The sequence below is a fragment of the Balaenoptera borealis genome (assembly GCF_965194805.1).
Source record: "Balaenoptera borealis genome assembly, chromosome: 14".
Classification (NCBI taxonomy): domain Eukaryota; kingdom Metazoa; phylum Chordata; class Mammalia; order Artiodactyla; family Balaenopteridae; genus Balaenoptera; species Balaenoptera borealis.
In genome coordinates, this window is record NC_138875.1 from 71,054,112 (window position 1) to 71,074,405 (window position 20,294).

Here is a 20,294-nt window from a genome sequence, read left to right on the forward strand (position 1 = left end):
CGCTGCTTGCTGGCCTCTACAGCCAGCCCAGGGGTCCCTGGGGGTGTTTTCCCCTGGGAAGATCAGAGATTCAGTCACCACAGATACTGGCCTGCAGCTTCATGTTTGTGGGTGAGGTTCCTGCCCCTGCATCCCCGGTGCACTGGAAGCAAAGCCTGACTTTTGTGCCAGCCCGGGGCACCCATCCCTGGGGCCTCACCCCAGCCTTGTTGATAGCTGTCCAGGTTGGGGTGCCACCCCTGCACCTCTCTCCAGCGGAAGCTGCTGGAGAGCCTGAATGTGGTCTCACCCTGTTCCTGGTGCCCTCAACACACCCCATGCTGATCACCAGAGGTGGGGGGGGAGATGGGCCACAGAGGGCCCACGAAGGTCATATGATGCCGGTGCTCTGGCTTGTGTTTTCCATCTGCCTACCAGGGTTTCACGATTTATTATTTATTATTATCTGATTTTTCCATCAGATTAGATCCCTACATGCCTTCCGGTATCCTCAAGGCCAAGCTTCTCAGAGCTTTCAGTCACCTACCTCCTTGGTTGGGAGGGACGTCATTCATCCTATTTTTGGAAGTTGTTTTTTTTTTTTTTTTTAAATCACTGGTTCCTTTTTCTGCAGAAGCCCCTGCAGGACTAGTGTCCCACAGAATCTACTTTGGGAAAGACAGACCTGCTTTCCTTCTGGATTTCCCAGTCAGGAAGGACTGGCAGTACCTTGGTGGGGGGGCACTCCCGTTCCCAGGGGCCCCCGGTGGCTCCCTGTCTCGTCTGACCTGGTTCCCGTGCCTCACTCTGCAGCGCGGAGGCCTCCGACCTGCCTCAGGGACTGCACCTCAGAGGTGCTCATCCTCAGAGCTCCGGCCCGTCCCACCACCAGCCCGGTGCCCCTGCTCCCTCATCTCCCTGGAGCAGCACCCTCCTCCTGTGTCACCCTCCTGCAGGGTGCGCCTGTAAGGCAGCCGCCTCCTCCCACGGCCTCTTGGGACCCCACCCCGGGGGTCCTGTCTGAGCCCTTCTCTGTCAAGACTAGGAGACCTCTCAGCCTCCCTCTCCCCATTGCCTGAGTGAGGCCCTCCTCCAGGGCAAAGGACCACAGGAGCAGCGTCACCCCAGGCAGGGCTCACCTCCCCACTCGCCTGGTCCAGGCCAGGTGGAGGTCACTGGCCAGAGCAGGCTTCACCTCAGGCTGGGTGGAGTGAGCTGCTGCAGTCTCTCAGCCTCAGGGCCATGGGGGTGGCAGGTGCCATCAGACTCTGTAAAGACCACTCTGCCAGTCCCAGCTCCACCACTCAGGAGCCTTGGGGTCTTGGGCACAGTCCATAACTCTCCACGCCACCCATTCCTCTCCTGGGTGTGGTTCGTGCAGCAGACTGTGTCATAACGTGGCGAAGTCATGACCCAAGGAAGCACAGGATAGGCTGTCACTGAGCAACAGGGCTGTAGGGTCTCAGACCCACCAAAGTCACTTGACCTCGTGGACCTGCCTTAAGGCCTGTTTCTGTTGTCAGCATCCAGCTGATTGGATTCTGCAATTGAATTTGGGCAGCTTAACAAACCTCCGGAAATCTAAATAACCGTCAGCAAACCTGCTGTAATTGAATTTTTGAGATGCTAACACTGCAAATTGGAAATGGCTGTTCTCTGCTGAGAGTGCAGGGCCCCGCGGTTCTCACTTGAAACCAACGTCCGCTGGCTGTGCTTGTCTCCTCAGAGGCCCTGCGGTGGGGTCTCTGCACAGCCAGACTGCAGGAAAGTTCTTAGTGTTCAGGCGAGATGAAAGCCCCCCATGGGGTCCTGGGGGCCCCAGGTAGGTGTGGCCACTCAGGGTCCCAGAAGGACCCTGCAGGGCTGGAAGGCTGCAGGGCTCGGGGGTTAGGCCTTGTCCCCTCCCTGTCGTGCGGAGAGGGAGGGGAGCAGCGCCTGTCCCCATTAATCCATTAACCACGCTGCTGGGTCAGGGAGCACCGCTGGGTTAGGGCATGATGTCAGCATCGTCAGCTGCCGTTCTAAGTTGGGTCTCAGGCCACGGGCACAGCGGGGCCCACGCTGCACTGATGCAGGCTCCCTGCCACGGTGGAGCGGGGAGCAGGGATCCTTCCCCACCCTCCCTGTGCCCTCTCTTCTGTGGAGTGGCAGGGGGCTGGGACGGGGCCAGCCTGGGATGAGCAGGCACTCAGACAGCATGTGTCCTGTCCCCCCGCCCCTTCCCCACACCAGCCAGTGGCACTCCTTGGCTGTCTGCTGGCCTCCACCTGCCTTGCGCCACCCACCCATGGATGGCTGTGGGTCCCCTTGTGTGGCTGCCTCCTCCTGTGACTCCTGGCCAATGGGACAAGGCTTCTCTCTTATCTCCCTGACCCCTCTGGGCCCTGCCCGGTCAGTGGCCTAGTGCCTGGCTAGCAAGTTTTGTACTTTGTCATCCAAGAAGCCATCACCTTCTTTTTACATTTTTGGATGTTACTCCCATCAGCCGGAGGCAGGTCCAGGGGCAAGTGCTGGGGAGCCCGAGGGAGGGAGCCCGAGGGCTCAGGGCAGTGCTCAGGTGAAGCGATGGGTACTGGGCCTTGGGGAGCAGCCATCTTTTTTTTAAAAATAAATTTATTTTATTTATTTATTATTTTTGGCTGTGTTGGGTCTTTGTTGCTGCGTGTGAGCTTTCTCTAGTTACGGCGAGCGGGAGCTACTCTTCGTTGCAGTGCGTGGGCTTCTCATTGCAGTGGTTTCTCTTGTTGTGGAGCACAGGCTCTAGGTGCGCGGGCTTCAGTAGTTGTGGCACGCGGGCTCTAGAGCGCAGGCTCGGTAGTTGTGGCGCATGGGCTTAGTTGCTCCGTGGCATGTGGGATCTTCCCGGATCAGGGCTCGAACCCGTGTCCCCTGCATTGGCAGGCGGATTCTTAACCACTGGGCCACCAGGGAAGCCCCGGGAGCAGCCATCTGCAGACGGAGGAGAGGAGGAAAGAAATCCGGGGAGTGGCAAGGAGGTGAGAAAGCCACGGGGTCTCCCTGGCACTGGATGGGCTGAAGAGCCAAGAGGAAGCAAGGGCGTGGAGCGCAGGCAGAGCCTGGCCTGGCTGGGCGAGGGCGGGGGTCCCTGGCTTCCTGGCACCTAGAGGTGGATGAGCCATCTGAATGTCCCTCCCTGTTCAGAATCCTGCTGGTGTCCCTGGACTTGTCTTCCCACCTCCATAGGCCTGTCCCCTTCCACTGCAGTCCTGTCCCTCTGCCAGGACCCATCTAAGCACCACCTCCCCCCGAACCTTGTCCTGCCCAGCGCTGGGTGGAGGTGCAGAGGGAGGCGTGAGTGCTGGGCTTCCCCAGCCTTCACCTCACCTGTCCTGAGGCCCCTCCTCAGCCAGGGCTGCTGTCACTCATCTCCAGCCACAGTGTGTGAGGGGAGGGGGCCCTGGTCATCCTGTGCCTTGACCCCGAGGAGCTTGTGGGCAGGCAAGGGCAAAGCCAGATTCCCCAGAGAAACAAGCAAGAGACAGTGCAAAATGGGGCAGCCACAGGGCCCCTGGCTCCCACATCCCCACCATGTCACCTCCCCCACCTTCCAGACCAATCTGTGCAGCCTTTTGGTTTCTTGGTTTCAAAAGCTGCCTCCCCACCCAGAAACTTGATACATTTTCCTCAAAGATGGGGAAAAAAAGCTCCACTTCTAAAAATAGCCCACCTGGCTCTGCTCTGCTGGCTGTTTCCATGGCAACCCACTCCTTCCCAGGAGTTCCAGGTGAAAGAGGGTCCCGGCCCTGGTGCGGGTGCCCAGTGGCTCCTCAGCTGCAGCCGGCTACTGAAGGGTTCAAGGAGACCCCCGAGTAGGGGTGGGGGCACAGCAGAAACACCGGGGCTCCCTCAGGCTCCAAGCCTCTATGATTTGAAGTAAACTCAAGACTGGTTATGTGCAAAAAGTGAGCTGTGCTGATGAGGGTGACAGGGATATTGGTGGGTGGGGGGCCAGGAAGTCCCAGCTCTGCCCTGGCTGCACGCTGGGGACTTAAATCCTTTTCCAGAGGAGGTATGAATATCCCCAGAGTATGGACGAGCACCCTTAGCCAAGGCCACGTGGGGTTGAAGCAGGACTGCTTGCCTCAGAACCGGGCTCCTCCGCTGTCCCAGGCCACCTCCCTGAGCAGTCAGGGAGGCATGTGTGCCAGGCTTGAGGGGAGAACAGAGAGACCTGTGAGGTCTCTGTGCCCAGGTGGGAGTCTCAGTGCTTATCTAGGGAGCGTCCAGGGACCACCCCTCAGGGCAGTAAGTCAGAGTACTGATCAGCTTCTGGTGTTGCTGGCAATCCTTGGCTTGCAGATGCTTCACTCCAGTCTCTGTGTCATCACGAGTGTTTCTGTGTCTTTGCTCCTCTTCCTATAAGGAGGTCAGTCATATTAGATTAAGGACCCGCCCTATTCCAATATGACCTCATCTTAACTAGTTATACCTGCATCAGCCCAAATAAGGTCACATTCTGAAGTTCCAGGAAGGGCATGATTTTGGGGGGACACTAGCCAACCCAGGATAGCCCCTAAGGGTTGGAAGCTCATGCACTTGGGAAGCTTGCCATGGATGGGAGGCCACTGCCGTACTCTGCTGGCCTGGCCGGGATGGACTGAGAAGTTGTGACTGCTGCCTTGTAAACACGTTGGTAACCCGAGTTTTATGGATTTATTCTCATCTAACAAAAAGGAAAATTCATTCTTGCATTTAGCTGGTGAAAATCAGTGGGTATTTCAGGAGTCGGTGCTTTTCTAGAAATGGTCGTGTCTGAGAACAGGCTGGAGCCCTTTATTCCACGGTCATCTGCTGCACGTGATCCCGCCATCCCCAGAGCTGCCTTCACCTTACCTCGAACCCCGCCCCTGGCTTGGAGGCTGGATTGGTTGTTCTTTCCATGTTCCACAGTCTGGAGCTACTGTTTGCTTTTGTCACTTTAGCCAGGGAGGCTCGGGGTGCCACTGGCTGAGGAATGTCAGGCCTGAGTTCCCCAGGAAGTCTTTCTCATTAGAAGGTGCAGGCTCGTTGGCGCAGAGTTGCCTGGGGAAGAAGAGCAGAGTCACCTTCCCCATCTGCCAGGCCCGCTTCCTGGTCTCAGAAGCCACAGCCTTTGCAGCTGGTGGAGCAACTCACTGGGCTCCTGCTGAGTCGCTTTTCTGTGAAGGTTTGATCTGAACGTTAGAAGCACACCCGGAGCAGCAGCGTAAGACAGGCAGGCAGAGCAAGGCCTGGGGAAGCAGGGGTTCAGCATGATGGTCCTGGCAGCTGGGGCCGGGAGGATGGGAGGGCAGAAGCCCCTGCCGCCTGCCCCCTGCCTGGGCCTCCCCTTTGCCCCCTCCAGCTCTCCAGTCCTTCCTCTGTCACAGACCCTCCAGTTTGGCTCCCTGGGGTCACTGTCCTTGGAGGCTGGCCGTGCAGGGATGTGGGCTCCTGTTCTCTGGCTGCTGGTGGTCTTGGCCAGATGCTTCCTGCCCTGAACCTCAGCCCTCCCGCTGAGATGAGGGTGTGGGTGGCAGGGTCTGCAGTCCCCCCGCCACCCCCAGGGCAGACATTCTGGCTCTTTCCTCTTCCTGGTGAGGCTGACAGTCTCGGGAGGGGTGGGGGAGGAGGGTGAGATGATGTAGGCTAGCAGGGAGAGGGCAGGGCGAGATGCTCCCGTTAGTGACCCCCTCAGTGTGGCCTGTGCTGAGAGACCGGGGGAGGGACCCCAGCCCCACCACTTACTCTCCGTAGGACCCGTCCTGCTCTGAGCCTCTGCTTTCTCACCTGTAAAATGAGGATGCTAAGGGTGCAAAGATTAAGTGAGTTATTTGTCCAGTGCTTTAAGGAGTGCCGGCACCTTGTGTATGCCCTGGCCAGTACTGCCACTGTCCATTGCTGCCACCGTCCATTGCTGTGGCTGTTTGCTGCCGGACGCCGCCTTCCCACCCAGCCCTTCATGGCTGAGCAGTAGGAAGCTGCCTCTTCCAGAGCTTGCTTCCCGAGCTGCCGAGACTGGGCTGGGTCTGAGTGCAACTCATGCAGCATTTCCCGGGGCGCACCAGCTGGTGCAGAGCCAGCCAGAGGCCAGCATGAGTGGAGCAAGGCAACTGACCGCAGGGAGCTCGGTGGGGGCGGGTGAGGGGCCCTGCAGGCCAGCGTGTCCCGGGGAGAGCGGGAGAGACGGGCCTCGGGCGCAGGGGTTGAGATTCGGTGTGGAGGATGGCAAACGATTCTCGCCAGGCAGAGGGCAGGTGCCATGTGCACTTTGGGCTCCCCTAACCGGCCCCTTGCTCACACCCACTGCCCGGTGAAGGGGGTCTCCTGTTCAGTCCCGCCCCCTCCACCCTCGGCCCCGTGCTGGTACCTGAGCAGACCTGAGTGTCCCTCCCCACCGCGCAGGGACAGCAGGCTCCTCATGTCAGCGGCTGGGGCAGACGTGTGAGCGCCCCTGCCTGGCGAGGTGCCCCGGAGCTCAAGCTTCTGCTCTCCGACCACCTCATTTTTCCTACACTGGGGGCAGCCTGGAAGCTCCTCCTCATAGCTGCTCTGTGCTGAGTCCTGGCCTTCACGTGAGCTTTGAGGCAGGCCAGGGCTCCCCCGTGGGTGGCTGTGTGGTTTCGATGTGGTCCTAGATTCCAGTTGCTGCTATTCTTGTATTTATATAGTTGCAGAATTCCTGTAGGATTTTAAGTCCGTGGATAGTTCAGTGTCTGCTGTGCTGTTGAGATGTGGATTGTTACTTTGTTCCTCTCAGATGCTCACTGTGCCTGAGTTTTATTCCCAGTGGGAGTGGGGACAGTGAAGATGTGTGGGGTCAGAAAAGCCTGAGAACCCCCAAGGCCACAAGCTTGAGAACCACAGCCTAAGCGACTTTGCACGTATGAGTGTTTTCCTTCCTTGGACGACATGCCCCACCAGCAGAGCTCCCGTCCGGGGGGCAGGTGGGGGTGTGGGGGGCAGTGGAAGCCGAGGAGCCCTTTTCATGGCTCTTGATGGGTAACTGCCAGTTCATCCTTCAGAAAGCACAAGATGAGTTAATGCCCTCTATTCTTTTTGCTACTTTGAGGAATGTCACATTGAGCGGTTTCATTTGCATCTCTGATGTTGAGCTTCATCTGCGTGTCCCACATGGATTTACTCCTTGCAAAGACCCCTGACCCTGAACTGAGACCTGGGACTCAGCCTGGCCACAGTTCACCATTTGGGGGCCAGGGTCCCCTTCATTGTTCAGCTCTGCCCTTCAGTCTGTCACCAGCCTCCTCTTATCCATGGACCTCTGCTCAAATGCCCACATACTCCGTTTTGCCAAGGGATGAAGGCCCAGGCTCCTTAGCTGTGCCCTCTACCCTCTCCAGCTAGCTCCTCTGTGCCCCAACCCTACTGCTCACATCCTTCTCCAGACCCTGCGCTTCTGTGTGTGACCTGCCGCTTCCATGCAGGCCTCCTGGGATGCACCCAAGATCATTCATCCAGTCACTCCTCCTCTCGCCCCTCCCCCCCATCCTCCCTCATTCTGATCACACTGTCCCTCTGAGAGGTACTCTGCCTGCGCATCCCCATAGAACAGACTTTGCTGGTTAGGTGTCTTCGCATCCCTCCCCCAGCAACACAGCCAGCAACTTGGGAGCAGAACAAGCACTTTCCTGTGTCCCTGGCAGCTGGACCTGAACTCGGACCCTAAGAGCTGCTTGCTAAGGTGCGATTACCCACCCTCTGCCCGTCCTGCAGGAAGATGCTCCGAGTTAGGTTGGTCAGTTCTTTCTCAGAGCACAGGGGGTCACTTTCAGGCTGACCCGCAGTCAGCATGCCCCCGTGCGCCCCTCCCAGTGCCCAGCGGCAGCCGTGCTGACTGGTTGGTGGCCATTCTGGTTGTTTGACACATTGAACCTGGAAAGTGAGAGGAGGTTGTGTTGTAACTAAGAGCCTCGGCTCTGAAGCCGGATAGGCCTGGAGGCTCCAGAATTTCCCCGCCTGTGGCCCTGGGCAATTTCAAAGCACCTTTCTGCCCCTCAAACCTACCTCACTGGGTCATCAACGTGCATTAACCAAGGCAGCGCCTTGCCCAGTGCCTGGAACCCAGGAAGGCAAGATACGCATCAGCCATCGGAGCCTTTCTAAGGTGATCCAGAGAGAGGAAACACCCCTGTGCAGACCCCCCTGGGTTCAGATCCAGCACTGCCCCCTTGATAGCAGGGCCCTAAACCGGTGGCTTGGTGTCTCAGAAGCTGCGTTTTCGTGCCTGCGGAGTGGGAACAGCTGCTGTCTGCCGGCCACTGAGGCTCAGCGTTCACGCTGGTCAAGTGAGTGGCCCAGGGCCTGGCCTGGCACGTGTGGTCTCCAGACACTGGGTCATTTCGGGGCTGCAGGTGGGCTGGATGGGTTGGGCGAGCCCTGCCCCCAGCCTGGATGCTGCCCCCTGCCGCCTCCTTGCTCCGGGCACCCCTCCGAGGCTGGCCAGGCCCCTGCCCCCAGCTCAGGGCGTGTGCGGAGCAGTGTCTCAGCTGTGGCCACCCCCATGCACCCTGTCTGCCATGGGAGGAAATCTGTTCTCTCACAATGCGTCCTCTTTTCAAAAATTTCTATCTTCGGTTACAGATTTCCTTCACCAAAAAAAAAAAAAAAAAGTTTCTTGCTGATTATTTCTGAATCAAGGCATCTCAGACACCGCTCAGCAATTATAGCCTCCGCTCAGCAATTATAGCCTCTGGTACTCACAGGCCAGTGTCAAAGTAGCAGCAGGGCCCGGGCCAGCTCCCCACCCCACCCCACTCGCCGCAGAGCACCCCGGAGGCTCCCACAGCCCTGTGCCCCTTTGGACACAAGCTGGGCTGGCAGCGGGCCAGGCTGCAAGGTACCTCAGACTCCCAGGATGGGGTGCCGAGGGCACCTGGGGTCGAGTAAGCAGGGAGGGGGTGGGGCGTGAGCACCTGCCTGGCCCCTCATGGAGGGCCCCAGGCGTGAAGAGGGTGGCTCTGGAGGCAGACAGACTAGCCAGGGGGCCTGGGCCAGGGCTTCACCTACCTGAGCCTCATCACCTGTCTGTCCCCTGGGAGTGGTACAGTCCCTACCCTGACAAGGCCATTGAGAGGCCACAGCCAGTGTCTCCACACAAAAGACACCCATAGGTGAGCGTGGCCTTGCTCCTCAGGGGAGACCTGCAGGAGGGGGTCACCGCTCAGCAGTGGGGAGGGAGCTGTGACTGCGGCCTGGGGGTGGTCTTCAGGCCGCCTCTGAAGATGGGGCGGCATTGGGCTGGGCAGGGGTGAGACCCCTGAGGAGCTGGGGGTGGTGAGGAGGTTCCAGGCAGTGGGGACACAGTGGGGACACAGTGGGGACACAGAGGGAAAGGCCCGAAGCACGAGCGCTCGTTGTTTGCAGGGACTGGGGGTGGGCGGACAGCGGAGGGCAAGGTCAGGTTGGCGGGGGAAGCATGGGTCAGCCGGGGCTGGGCCTGTGACGCGGGGACAGTGTCCGGGCTTCATTCAGGGTCTGTGGGGTCTGGGTTGGGAGCCGCTCCCGCACAGCCATCTCCACCTCTTCACCCAGACAGCCCACCCCTGCCTGCACATCAGCTTAGGGGGTGCTGGTGCCCCCTGCAAAGCACAGCCCAGGCCCTGTCATTCAAGCTGGGCCCCTCTTCCATCCCCCACTCTGACTCCAGAGGGGCTGTGCAGACACCTCACCCTGGCCAGGAGCCGGGAGCAGGAGCCGGGAGCAGGAGCCGGCACCGCCTGGGCCTCTGGGTGTGTGTTGCTCCGTAAGAACCACGGCGACGCCGCATGTCTCCACAGATGACTCTGGGGACGACGAGGACGGGACTGCCTCCCCAGCTGACAAGAGCGAGCTACACGACACCATCAAGAAGCTCTCCCTGAAGCTGGACGACCTCAGCACGTGCAATGAGCTCGTGGCCAAGCACGGTGTGGCACTGCAGCGCTCCCTGAGCGAGCTGGACGGCCTCAGGATCCCCTGCGAGAGCGGCGAGAAGCTGAAGGCGGTCAACGAGCGGGCCACCCTCTTCCGCATCACTTCAAATGCTATGATCAACGTGAGTGCCCGCCTGCCCGCCAGCGCGGCCCAGGGCCCCAAGGGGGAGGTGGCTCCCCGGTCCCCGGGTGGGTGGCCAGGGTGAGGGACAGGCCAGGGCTCCCTCTTGCTCCCGTCATCCTCCGTGTCATCTCATCCACGCGCTGTCACGGGGTGAGGACACTGGTTTTCATTGTTGGGTGGAGCTCGGAGTTGGGTGTGAGATCCGGCTGAGCCCGCAGGTGGTTCAGGCCTGGGCGAGGAAGGCAGCGCCCAACCTGAGCAGCCGGCTCAGCACACACAGTAGGGATGCGGCTGCCACATTTTTCCGCAACAGCTGCTGCTGCTCTTTCCCCCAGTACGTGGCCCAGATGCAGCAGGATTGGGGCCTGTAACCATGGGGGGCTTGCATGTGTGGTGGGGGTCCCTCAGTCAGAAGAGCTTTCGAGTTGAGGCCACCACAGTCGTGCCAACCTGATAGTAAGTAGCTGAATGAGGACCCACGTCTGTGGACTGAGGGGTTCAGCCCCAGGAGTTTCCCCTTTTCCAAGGGTTCTGGGAGCCACACAGCTGTGACCGCGAACCGGGAGGGTCTCTCCGTGGTGGCAGAGAGTACAAGGCTGAACCGAGCTTCTGGGCCCTTCCTTTTTCTGCCTGATGAGTGTTCCCCAGAGGTGCATGTGCTCCCTCTGGACACAGGTCTGATGGCCACAGCCTCCTCCCAAGGACAGCCCCCAGGATGAGCACATCCCAGCCAGGATGGCACCGTGGGAGCTGGGGGCCAGAGCACAGAGGTGTGGGGAGATGGAGGCCGCCGCAGAGGAGGTGGGTCCAGAGAACACGGTTCAGGCAGGCCGGTCAGGCTGGCCGCAGAGACAGTGGGCAGTACCAGTGCCCAGGTGAGCCCCAGGTGGGGGACTCAGCCTCCAAAGCAGGGGGGTCAGAGCGGAGACTAGGCTTTCCGTCCAACACCAGGAAACCTGAGGGCAGGGTGGGAAGGTGGAGGCTGGAGCCCACTGCAGGCCAAGATCCTGTCCCCTCTTCCCAGACTCCAGGGAAACACGCACAGGTGCCCGCAGGTGTGGACTTTGTCCATGGCACTCAGGGGTGCAGTGGCGCCCATGTGCCGAGAGGCTGCTGGACCGCAGCTCTGTGGCTGCCCTGCTGTTTGGCCCTGTCGCTGGTCTTCCCTCTCCTTTTCCCATGTCCACCCTCTCGGCCCTCTGGCCTCCTTACAGCCCCCAGACTCTAGGGGCCTGGGTCACTGTACTTCTTCCGGTGACAGGCACCGATATCGAGCATTTAAGGCATAATGATGCATTTGTGTTTCCCCGCGGTTTCCCTGGCATGGCCTCCCCACATGCGGAGACTAAAGCCACATCGTCTTGAGTAAGCGGTTTTGGTTTTTCCCAGATAATGCGCTGCTCACCTGGCGTCTCTAGCGAAAGTATTTTATCAGGCATCAGAGGCTCATCTGTGTTTATGAAGCCATAAAAACAGCTCGCCACCTAAGTGCGTAATGAATTGTTTGATGGGAAGCTCAGGGGTTGATTAGGAAGCCTGTTAGCAGTTCTGGCACCAGGAGAGCCGGACCCAAGTGACGGAGCCTGCACCCTGGGCCAGGATCTGCGCCCCCCGCAAACGTGAACCTGACGTGAGGGCCTCTCCCCATCCACCTCCACTGTGGGGGCACAGAAGTGAGGTGCTGGGAGCCCAGGCTAGTGCAGAGTCCCGCGTTTCTTCCAGGGACGCTTCCTGAGAGCTGCTCCTCACCCGGCAAGAGCCGGCTCAGTTCTGGGAGGCTGTCAGACCCTGAACGCCCAAACCCCCGCTGTGTGCAGAGGGGTCACCTAGGTAAAGCGTCCCCACTCCTGGCCAGGCCTTGGCCTCCACCCCTGTTATTAGGAGGGGTTTGGACCAGGGAGCTGTAACTAAGGCATCCATGTGACTCCCGCCCCCGAGCCCCAAGGGGAGCCCACTCCCGCCCAGGACCACTTACCCCTCCCCACAGCCTCGCTAGTACCGCTAATATCCACGTGGAGACAGAGGCGCAGAGAACTCCCTGAGCTGCCCAGGGTCACCAGCTGCTAAGTGGCCAAACTGGACGCAAACCCAAGTCTGTGTAGCGCGCTGCTGGAGTCACGGCCCTCATGACGGTGAGGGTAAGACCCTCAAGGGCTGCAGAGGCCCCCTTCCACTCTGAGGTCAGCACATGGAGGGTGGCCTCGCATCCACCTGGGGCAAACCCCCATTCTCAGGGACCTGAGTCCCTGGTGTGCCTTTTACCTTTAGGCTGCAGCCCTACCAGGGTCTTTCCTGGGAAGGTGGGGACCCAGGATGGGTGGAAGCCACCCCCAGCTGTCCCCAGAAGGCACAAATCCTCATCCCTCAGATCCCCCCAGATCTCACTGTAGGAAGAGGAAGCTGCTTCCCCAACACTGGCTTCCTACTGCCTCTCCACCATCCCCTCCCTGCCCCCGGCCCTGACTGACGGGAGCCCCTCCTGGGGAACTCAGAGAATCTCTCCTCCCACCCGCCGCACAGCCAGGGCAGCCCCCTCCTGTGGATGGTGAATGGCTCTGGGTTTTCCACCTCGTGGGCGCCGATTAAGCCTGGGTCATGGAAGTGGAGCAGAAAATGGGGGACGGCAGGCCACACAAAGTCCGCAGGCAAACACATCCTGTGGAGGGCCCTGGGCAGGCTGCACTTTCCCCACACAGGGAGATGGACTGCTGCTTCTTCACTTTTCCCCAAGACGGCCAAGAGTCTGAGGTTGTTCAGCCTTCAGGAGAGAAGTAGAGGGAGATTTCTAAACCTCCTTCAGATTCAGGAGAAGGCATCATTATCATTAGCCTTTAGATCCTGAGCTCCCAGCAGGGCAGGGAGGGAGGCTCTCTGGACAGTTTCCAAGATCCCAGGAACCGTGGCTACTGAGGCAGGCCTGTCCCTGTGGCCCTGCTCCCCAAGGGGGCATCTGGCCCTCCCCTTGAGGATGGCCCCTTTTGTGCGTGTTCGAGGGAACAGGATGTCTGGGGGAGGTTCTGGATCAGGAATATTGAACTGTATTGCCCTTGCCTGTGCTGTACCCTCTAGAATACCCCTTCCCCACCCTTCAGATGCCTGGCAGATCCCTTTTTATCCTTCAGAACCCCACGTGGATGTCACCACGGCCGGGAGGCTCTCCGAGTTCCCCATCAGGAAGCCGTTCCTCCTGGTTAGATCCCCCAGTGGTCCCAGCCCACTGAGCAGTGTTTAGCCCATTATTTCAATGTCTGATCCCCCACCAGGCTTTGTGCCCCTTGAGGTCAAGCTCAGGTCTTACTCACCTGTGGCCCCAACAGTAGCCCAGTGCAGTGGGAGTGCCCGATACACTCTGTCTCAATCAAAGTGGGTCTTGTATCTCAGGGAAAAAAGTTCTAACTGGCCCACATCTCACTTACCTGCTAAGTGACCATTTACAAAGCCATTCTAGCTAGCCCCGTTTGCTCACCTGGACAAGGTCAGTGAGAAAGTGCAGGCTCTGAGCAGGGTGCAGAGCTGCTGGTCACCACCCCTCGCCACCCTGGTCACCTGGCCTTGCAGAGAAATGACCCAGCCTGGTTGCTGAGACATAGGAACAGAGCTTTATGAAATCAAGTCATAAACGTGTTTTTTTCCACAGGAACGTCGTACTGAGCCCCGGCCTCCTTCCCTCCTTTTGTGGTTTTGGTTGGCAGGGTTCTTTCTAGCAGGCCTGGGAGGGTGGTGCCTGGTGGACCTTCAGGAGGCCTCGGGGGGCAGCAGCTGAGCAGGTCAGCGGCCCCATACTGAACTTGGGGCTCATGCAGTTAGGAAGGTCCTGCCTGATGGGATTTGAACCCAGACCTGAGTGGCTTCCCACTGAGCCTGCCCCGGGCCTGTGCCAGGTAAGGACTCGGCGAAGACCAGGCAGACCCGTCCGGCCCCTGAGCCCATGGTCCAGGGATCTTCCTTGTGATGCTGAGTCTCACGTGGGCTCAGCAGTACAGCCTTTGGGAGGAGTAGCTAAGCAGGGCAGCAGCTCACACACCCACCGGTGAAGGCCAAGTGTGTAGAGGGCCGTGGAAGGGCTGGGGAGCGACCCTCGGTGCCAGCGCGGGGCCTGCAGAGGGAGAGGTAGTGGCCACAGAGTGGGGCCAGAAAGGGTCACGAGGATTTCTCCCAGGCAGGGAAGGAAAACACTAGCAGTGGCCACTTGCTGTGCGCAGGGGGTGCCGAGCTTTTTATACATGGTTCCCTGTAAGTGTTGCACTGGGACGGCACCCACGCCATCAGGCTCTAAAGCTCCCCCACCCTTTTACCCTTCCTGGGCCTCTGCGGACCGTTCCCCAGTCGTGGTGGCCCCTTGGGCAGGACCTGGTCTTTGGGTGAAGCTCGCTGGCTGTGTGGATGACGGCCTTACCACCCGCTGCCCTGGAAATGAGAGCAGACACATCCCTTCCCACCTGGGAGGAACAGGTGTGGGGTTCACATGACCCCTGACCGTCCCCGGGGGCCCAGCAGCCCCTCCCAGCCTCCTCTCCCACCTGTTCCCCGTCTGCCTCCCGTCCCCTGCCAGCATTGGCCACTCACCTAACCTGAGGAGGCCACAGCCTCTCAGCCCCTCCCCACCTATCGCCCCTCAGAAGTACATTACCTCTCCTGGGAAGCCCACCCGCAAGCCCACGGCTACTCCCAGGGCCCATCTTACAGTCCACCTGGCTGGGTCGGCCCTGGGTGCCAGGGGCTGGTGGGGCCCTGGCCAGCAGGGAGCCAGGACAGGAGAGAGAATCAACTACCCATGGTCACGTCGCCTGCAAGGCGTTTTGCATGCACAATCTCCCCCCACCCACTCAGCCGCTTATAGTGGGGAAACTGAGGCAGCTGCTAAGGATAAGAGCTCAGGTCTTCAGGCTCCAGAGCCTTCCGCCTCGTAGGAGGGAAATAAACCCATCCCTCCCTTGAGCGGGGGCAGGAGGGTCAAGAACCCCTCCTCTGCCCACCTTTACCCCACTCCCAGCTCCGCATCCCCACCCCACTCTGCTGACCGTCGCCCTGTCTGCGGGTCCACGAGTCTCGTGGGCTTTTCTTTCTTTCTTTTTTAAGTAAATTATTTGTTTAATTGAAGTATAGTTGCCTTACAATGTTGTGTTAATTTCTGCTGTACAGCAGAGTGACTCAGTTATACACATGTATACATTACTTTTTATATTCTTTTCCATTATGGTTTATCCCAGGATGTTGAATATAGTTCCTTGTGCTATACAGTAAGACCTTGTTGTTTCATGGGCTTTTCTACCGCAGCAGTGTGCAGAGACAGGACACGGTCTCCCTGGTGATGCTGGGAGCCCTGGAGCTTCCACGCCTGGCACAGTGTCCAGCATATGGGAGCCTCAGTGAATGAGAGAGAGAGAGTTGGTTGTGAAAGAATGTGGGAGTGACTGAGTGAATTGCTTAGTGTCTGGCAAAATTCCCTAGTGGGTGATTTTGTGAGTCTGATCAAAGGCAGTGCAGCAGGTCCATGCTTGGTTCACCGTCTGGGTAACTGCGTTTGCTGCCATTTAGAGGGAACTTCACAGCACAGTGAACAGCCATGGTTCAGAGACTGAGCCTCGAAGCACTGCACGTGTGCAGGGCTCCCCCCGCCTGGGTGTGGGGACCGCAAGCGGCACCTCCCTCCCCGAGAACCAGGGTGCATGTGGTGTTACAGCATCACAAGGTTTGAGGTAGAGAATGGCAGAATTAATACATGTTACCAGCTCAGGCTTTGGGTATTTGTTTCCATAACGTGAAAAGAACGAACTCCCATTTTCTTCTTTTTTCCCGCAAGTTTGTCTTTGTGGGAAAGCAGAGCACCCTGGTTTGGAGGCAGGCCTCTGGGATGGTGGCAGTGTGATAGCAGGCGCCCGCCCCAGTTTCTTCCCGTTACTTTGTTTGCTCCTCACAACGGCCACGTGAGGTTGGTGTCATTACAGCTTCCTTGTCATCGTTTGTATTATTCACGTGCCACCCCCGAGGCCCAGAGCGGTCATTTTGCCCAAGGGTGGCGGGCCCGGCGGCTGCATGAGCAGAGAGGGTCACAGCTGTTGGCCCTGGGCTGTCCCCACTGCTGGCGTGGGGCTCTTTGCAGAGGGCCAGGGCTGTGTCATCTGTCACTAGGCCCAGCACACCTGGGCTCCCCTGTGGGTTGGCCTTGGGCCCCTGCCCTGGGCAGAAGAGCCCCACAGTAGTGCCACGGTCATTCTGGGGCGAGCCTGCCCTGGGCTGGTGGGGTGCACGCTCCCCTCCCTGTGGCGGAAGCAGGGTCTGTCCGCAGGCCAGGGCAGTGGAGCCTGGCAGGGAGAGAGCCGCTTCTGTGACTCTCAGGCAGGCCCGCAGGCAGCCACAGTCCCAGCGTGAAGGCCGAGGGTGGTGCCCACCAGGCCCCCCTCCGAGGGCCCAATGGGACGGACCTGGCATGCTTTTACCAAGGAAGGTAGTGGGCCACGAGGGACGCACGCTGGTGCCCGCAGTAGAGCCGGCCGGGTGGGATGGGGCGCAGATCCTGATGGCAGGGGCACAGGGAAGTGGTGGAGGACGCATGCCCAGCATAGCTGGGCCTGGAGGGAGGGGGCTTCAGCTCCAGTTGGAGGAGCTGTGAGAGCACGATGAGGGGGGAGCAGAGGCACTGGGGGCTGGGGGAGGCGGCCGGTGGGAGTGGGAGCAGGGACGCAGATGAGGATAGGTGGGGGAGGTGGGGGGTACATAGACACAAAGGCAGCAACTCAGGGCACTTGGCCAGGACCTTGGATTTGGGGCATCATAGAAACCGACCAGATCAGAAGGGGCTGTTTACCGCTGGAAATGCTCTGAGGCTTCGCTGAGCCCTGTTTGGAGATCACGAGGGGCTCCTCGCACCCACCCAAGCAGAGTGGTGGTGAGAGGCCCCAGAGCCGCCCTCCTCGTCCTTCCGGGGCCCATGGGCAGGTTCCCGTCCAGCGGACCTCTGTTCTGCTCCTGACAGCTTGCTCACTTGGGGCTTGGGGAGATGAGTAAAAATAGATTCCAGGACGGTCTAAAATCGGTTGGCAAACTGGCAGCCAGATGGTGCTGGTTCCTGTGCACGAGGGGTAAACTATTTTGAATGTGGAAAGGGCTATTTTAAAGTTTGAACTGAAGTGAGAAGCTGACTCCCCAGTGCTGTGAGTGAGTCACATTAAGGAGAAGCCGTGACCATCCCCTCCGCGTCCGAGAAGGGCTGGCCGCTGTATGCGGGGCAGCCCGAGCCGAGGGCCACGTGAGAAGGGGGTCCGGCCCTGGGAGCCGCCCAGCCTCCAGGGGCCGGGAGGGTGGTGGATGCGGAGCATGGCGGCGTGGCTGAGCCTGAGCCAGAGGGACCCCCGGGAGAGCCTGGCACCCCCATCGCAGCTCCTGGGGGACCCGCTCTTGGTCTTGGAGCCTGAAATGGCTGTGCTTCGTCCGGCATGGCTGCCTCCGAGCCAGACAGTCCCAGCCTGAATCTCAGCCCTTTCCCACCGTCGGGAGGTAATGTGCTGAGGTCAGCCTGTTGCTCCTCAGTGGGAGGGGAAGGAGAGACTCTGTTGACCCTGATGTGTCCCTAGTGTGAGCTGCTGGCCATGCAGAGGGGCCCAGGGAACCCGTGATTCTGCACATTTTTCTCCTGTTCGCCACCTTTATTATTACTACAGACCATTGAGAGGCGGGTCCATAGTGACACTGGCCGTGTGAGGATCGATGTGGTGGGGTAGATGGTGGGGCAGTCTCGGCCCTGGCCACCCACTGACCTGGGAGCCCTGCGCCTGAGAGCCACGGCAGGCCAGTCACGCGGCTGTCAGCCACAGGGCAGGTCCTGGCTGGCTGCAGGTGGAAACGTGGCCCTTTCTCCCTTCCTCCCTGCGAGCAGGGTGACCGGGGGAACCTGCTGTGTGCCGACAGCTGGGGACAGTCACCGAGCTGGCCCTGTCCGCCCAGGGCACCCGCCCAGCCTGGTACCACCAGGCATTTGGCCCTTGTCCCCACCTCCTCTGTGGCTCCAAGGGCCGCCCACCCGACATCCAGCGACTCTCCGGCACCCTCCTCATGGCCCAGCTAGGACGGCAGTGACCGTGCAGGAGACTGATGGTTTCCACGTGGCCACTGAAGGCTGGGCCTGAGCGGGGTCCCGGCTCTGCAGACCCTCTTAGAGCTTGAGAGGCTCCTCGGGCCATACACAGGGCGGGCATGAGACCCAGGCCACTGCCCACATGCCCTGCTCGCCCGCCTGCATTTGAGGAGCAGCGAGGTTGTGGTCGGGATTAGGATTAGGAACAGCAAAAGCGATTAGTGTTCGTCCTTCTTCCTCCTGGGCACAGCTGGGCAAGGTTTCCGGCTCAGACACTCTGCATCTGTCCTGCGCAACACCTGTCGGAGTGACCGGTAGCCACTCCCCTTGGGCCCCGACACGCTTCCCCGGGCAGGCAGCCCTCACAACCCCCTTCACGGGCCCGGCTTCTGGGAAGGGAGAGTCCCCGGTGGGTGCCTCCGTGCAGGGGCATGGGGGAGGTGCCGCCATTTCCTTTCTGGGCTTTTGGTTCTCACTTTGCTTTGGGCATGTCCCTCCCCACAGAGGTAGAATCGCATTGCCCACAGGACCCTGCACCTCTTCATCTCAGGGACCCTCTCGACGGCCGTGGGGGTGGGAGGAAGGGGCAGGCCTGGGAGACTGGAACCCAGTTCCCGTCCAGAGGACGATCTCCCCAGTGGGTCACAGAATCAGGGACTCTGCAGGGGTCCTGGGGTTCAGCCCTCTGTTCACGAGAACACTGAGGTCCAGGAAGTTATGGGCCTGCCCCAGAGTAGGCAGCGAGGCGATGCCGTGAGGGGCCTGGATGCTGGCCCGGTGTGTGTGAGTCGGGGGCTTTGGGGTGGCCTGTGGCTCTGCTCCTGGTCAGGGCAGCGCGTGAGCTCTGAGAGTTGTGGCGGGGCCTCAGGGGAAGTGTGACCGTGTTCAGGGCCAGGGTCAGCCAGGCCCTTCCTGGGGCCCTGGGAGCCACCCCCAGCCGCCCGCCCATCGCCGGGCCCCAGGCCTAATCCAGCTTAGCGAGCACACGGCGCACAGCCCAGCTCAGCATTCCAGGGCGGCGGGGCCAGACCAGCACCTGCCTCCGTTCGCGGCTGGCTGGGATGGGGCCTGGAGAAGGTCAGCAGCATCAGAGGAAACCGGCGCAGTTGGGGATGGACACCAGGTAGGCACCTCAGGGCAGAGGGGGCAGGCGGGCTCTCCACAGCCCGCAGGGTGACCAGGGCAGCTCATCAGCTGCAGATGACCCCCGCACCCCGGAGTCAGTGGAAAAGGCCCTGGTCCAGCCACATGAGCCCCTCGATATTGGGGTACAGCAGCCTCCACCGTGCCCCCCTCTTCAGGCAACCCTGACATGCTCTGATCTTCATCGCCCAGCCCAGCTGCATGTGGCCCCCATGAGGCCCCCGCTGTCCTGGGGATCTGACTTCCTGTCCCTCTGCTGCTCCACATCAGCCTGTCCTGCAGGGGCAGCAAGGTGGAGGGCACCCCGGTTCTCAGCCGGCAGCCCTGGCTGTGTGGGCAGCAGCCTCCGCTGCAGGGACCAGGCAGGGCTGGGTCCTGTTGCCTGAACAGGGTTATTCCCCGACATCCTTGTTAGCGAGCATCTTCAGGAGCCCAACCCCACTCCAGGAAGGCCCTGGGACCCCACATTGCCTCAAGGGGCATCCGGATGGGGGTAAGGATCCAGCTTGACAAAATAAACAGCGACAGCGCTGGTTCCACGCCCTGGGAGACTTGGACCCTGGTCCTACACGCATGGCCTGTGGCCTTGAGCAAGTCCCTTGGTTTCCCTGAGCCTCTATGTCTTCCTCGGTCACGCTGTTAAAACGGCCACCTCAGTGCTTGTGAGAGTGCGCCACCCCTCCCCGCACCGACAGCCCTGACCCACAGCGGGTGGGGGCTCTGAGGGAGGTGGGGCCGGAGAAGGGGAGGAAGGCACGTGGTCACACAGGAGGGAGCGCGTGGGGCAGGACGGGGCCCCAGGAGCTGAGTGTGGAGAGGGTCTGGGACCAGGTCTGTGAGAGGCTGTTGGCTGTCTCAGAAAATGAAACCGACACTCTGTTTTCCCTTCCATATCATTCCTATAGTATTGAGAGCTTCACGAACATCAAGGGCAGGAGGAAGGGAACCTAATTCATCTCTGCAGCACGATCATCTTTCCCTCTTTTCTTTTTTAAATTTAATTTTATTTTTTATTGAAGTTGATTTACAACGTTGTGTTAGTTTCAGGTGTACAGCAAAGTGA

The 20,294-nt window shown here is 60.0% G+C and overlaps 1 protein-coding gene across 8 annotated transcripts in view; it reads left to right on the forward strand.

Annotated features, from left to right (window-relative positions):
* Positions 1-20,294, forward strand: part of OSBP2 (oxysterol binding protein 2) — a 162,895-nt gene that overhangs the window by 120,195 nt on the left and 22,406 nt on the right. For 7 of the 8 annotated variants that reach the window (XM_082353069.1, XM_082353067.1, XM_082353066.1 and 4 more), the window contains one exon: positions 9,756-10,012. In XM_082353069.1, the coding sequence (XP_082209195.1) occupies positions 9,756-10,012 (257 nt within the window). Of the gene's footprint in view, positions 1-2,123; positions 2,976-9,755; positions 10,013-20,294 lie in introns of those variants that run through there. The other variant, XM_082353071.1, reaches the window with a different exon arrangement.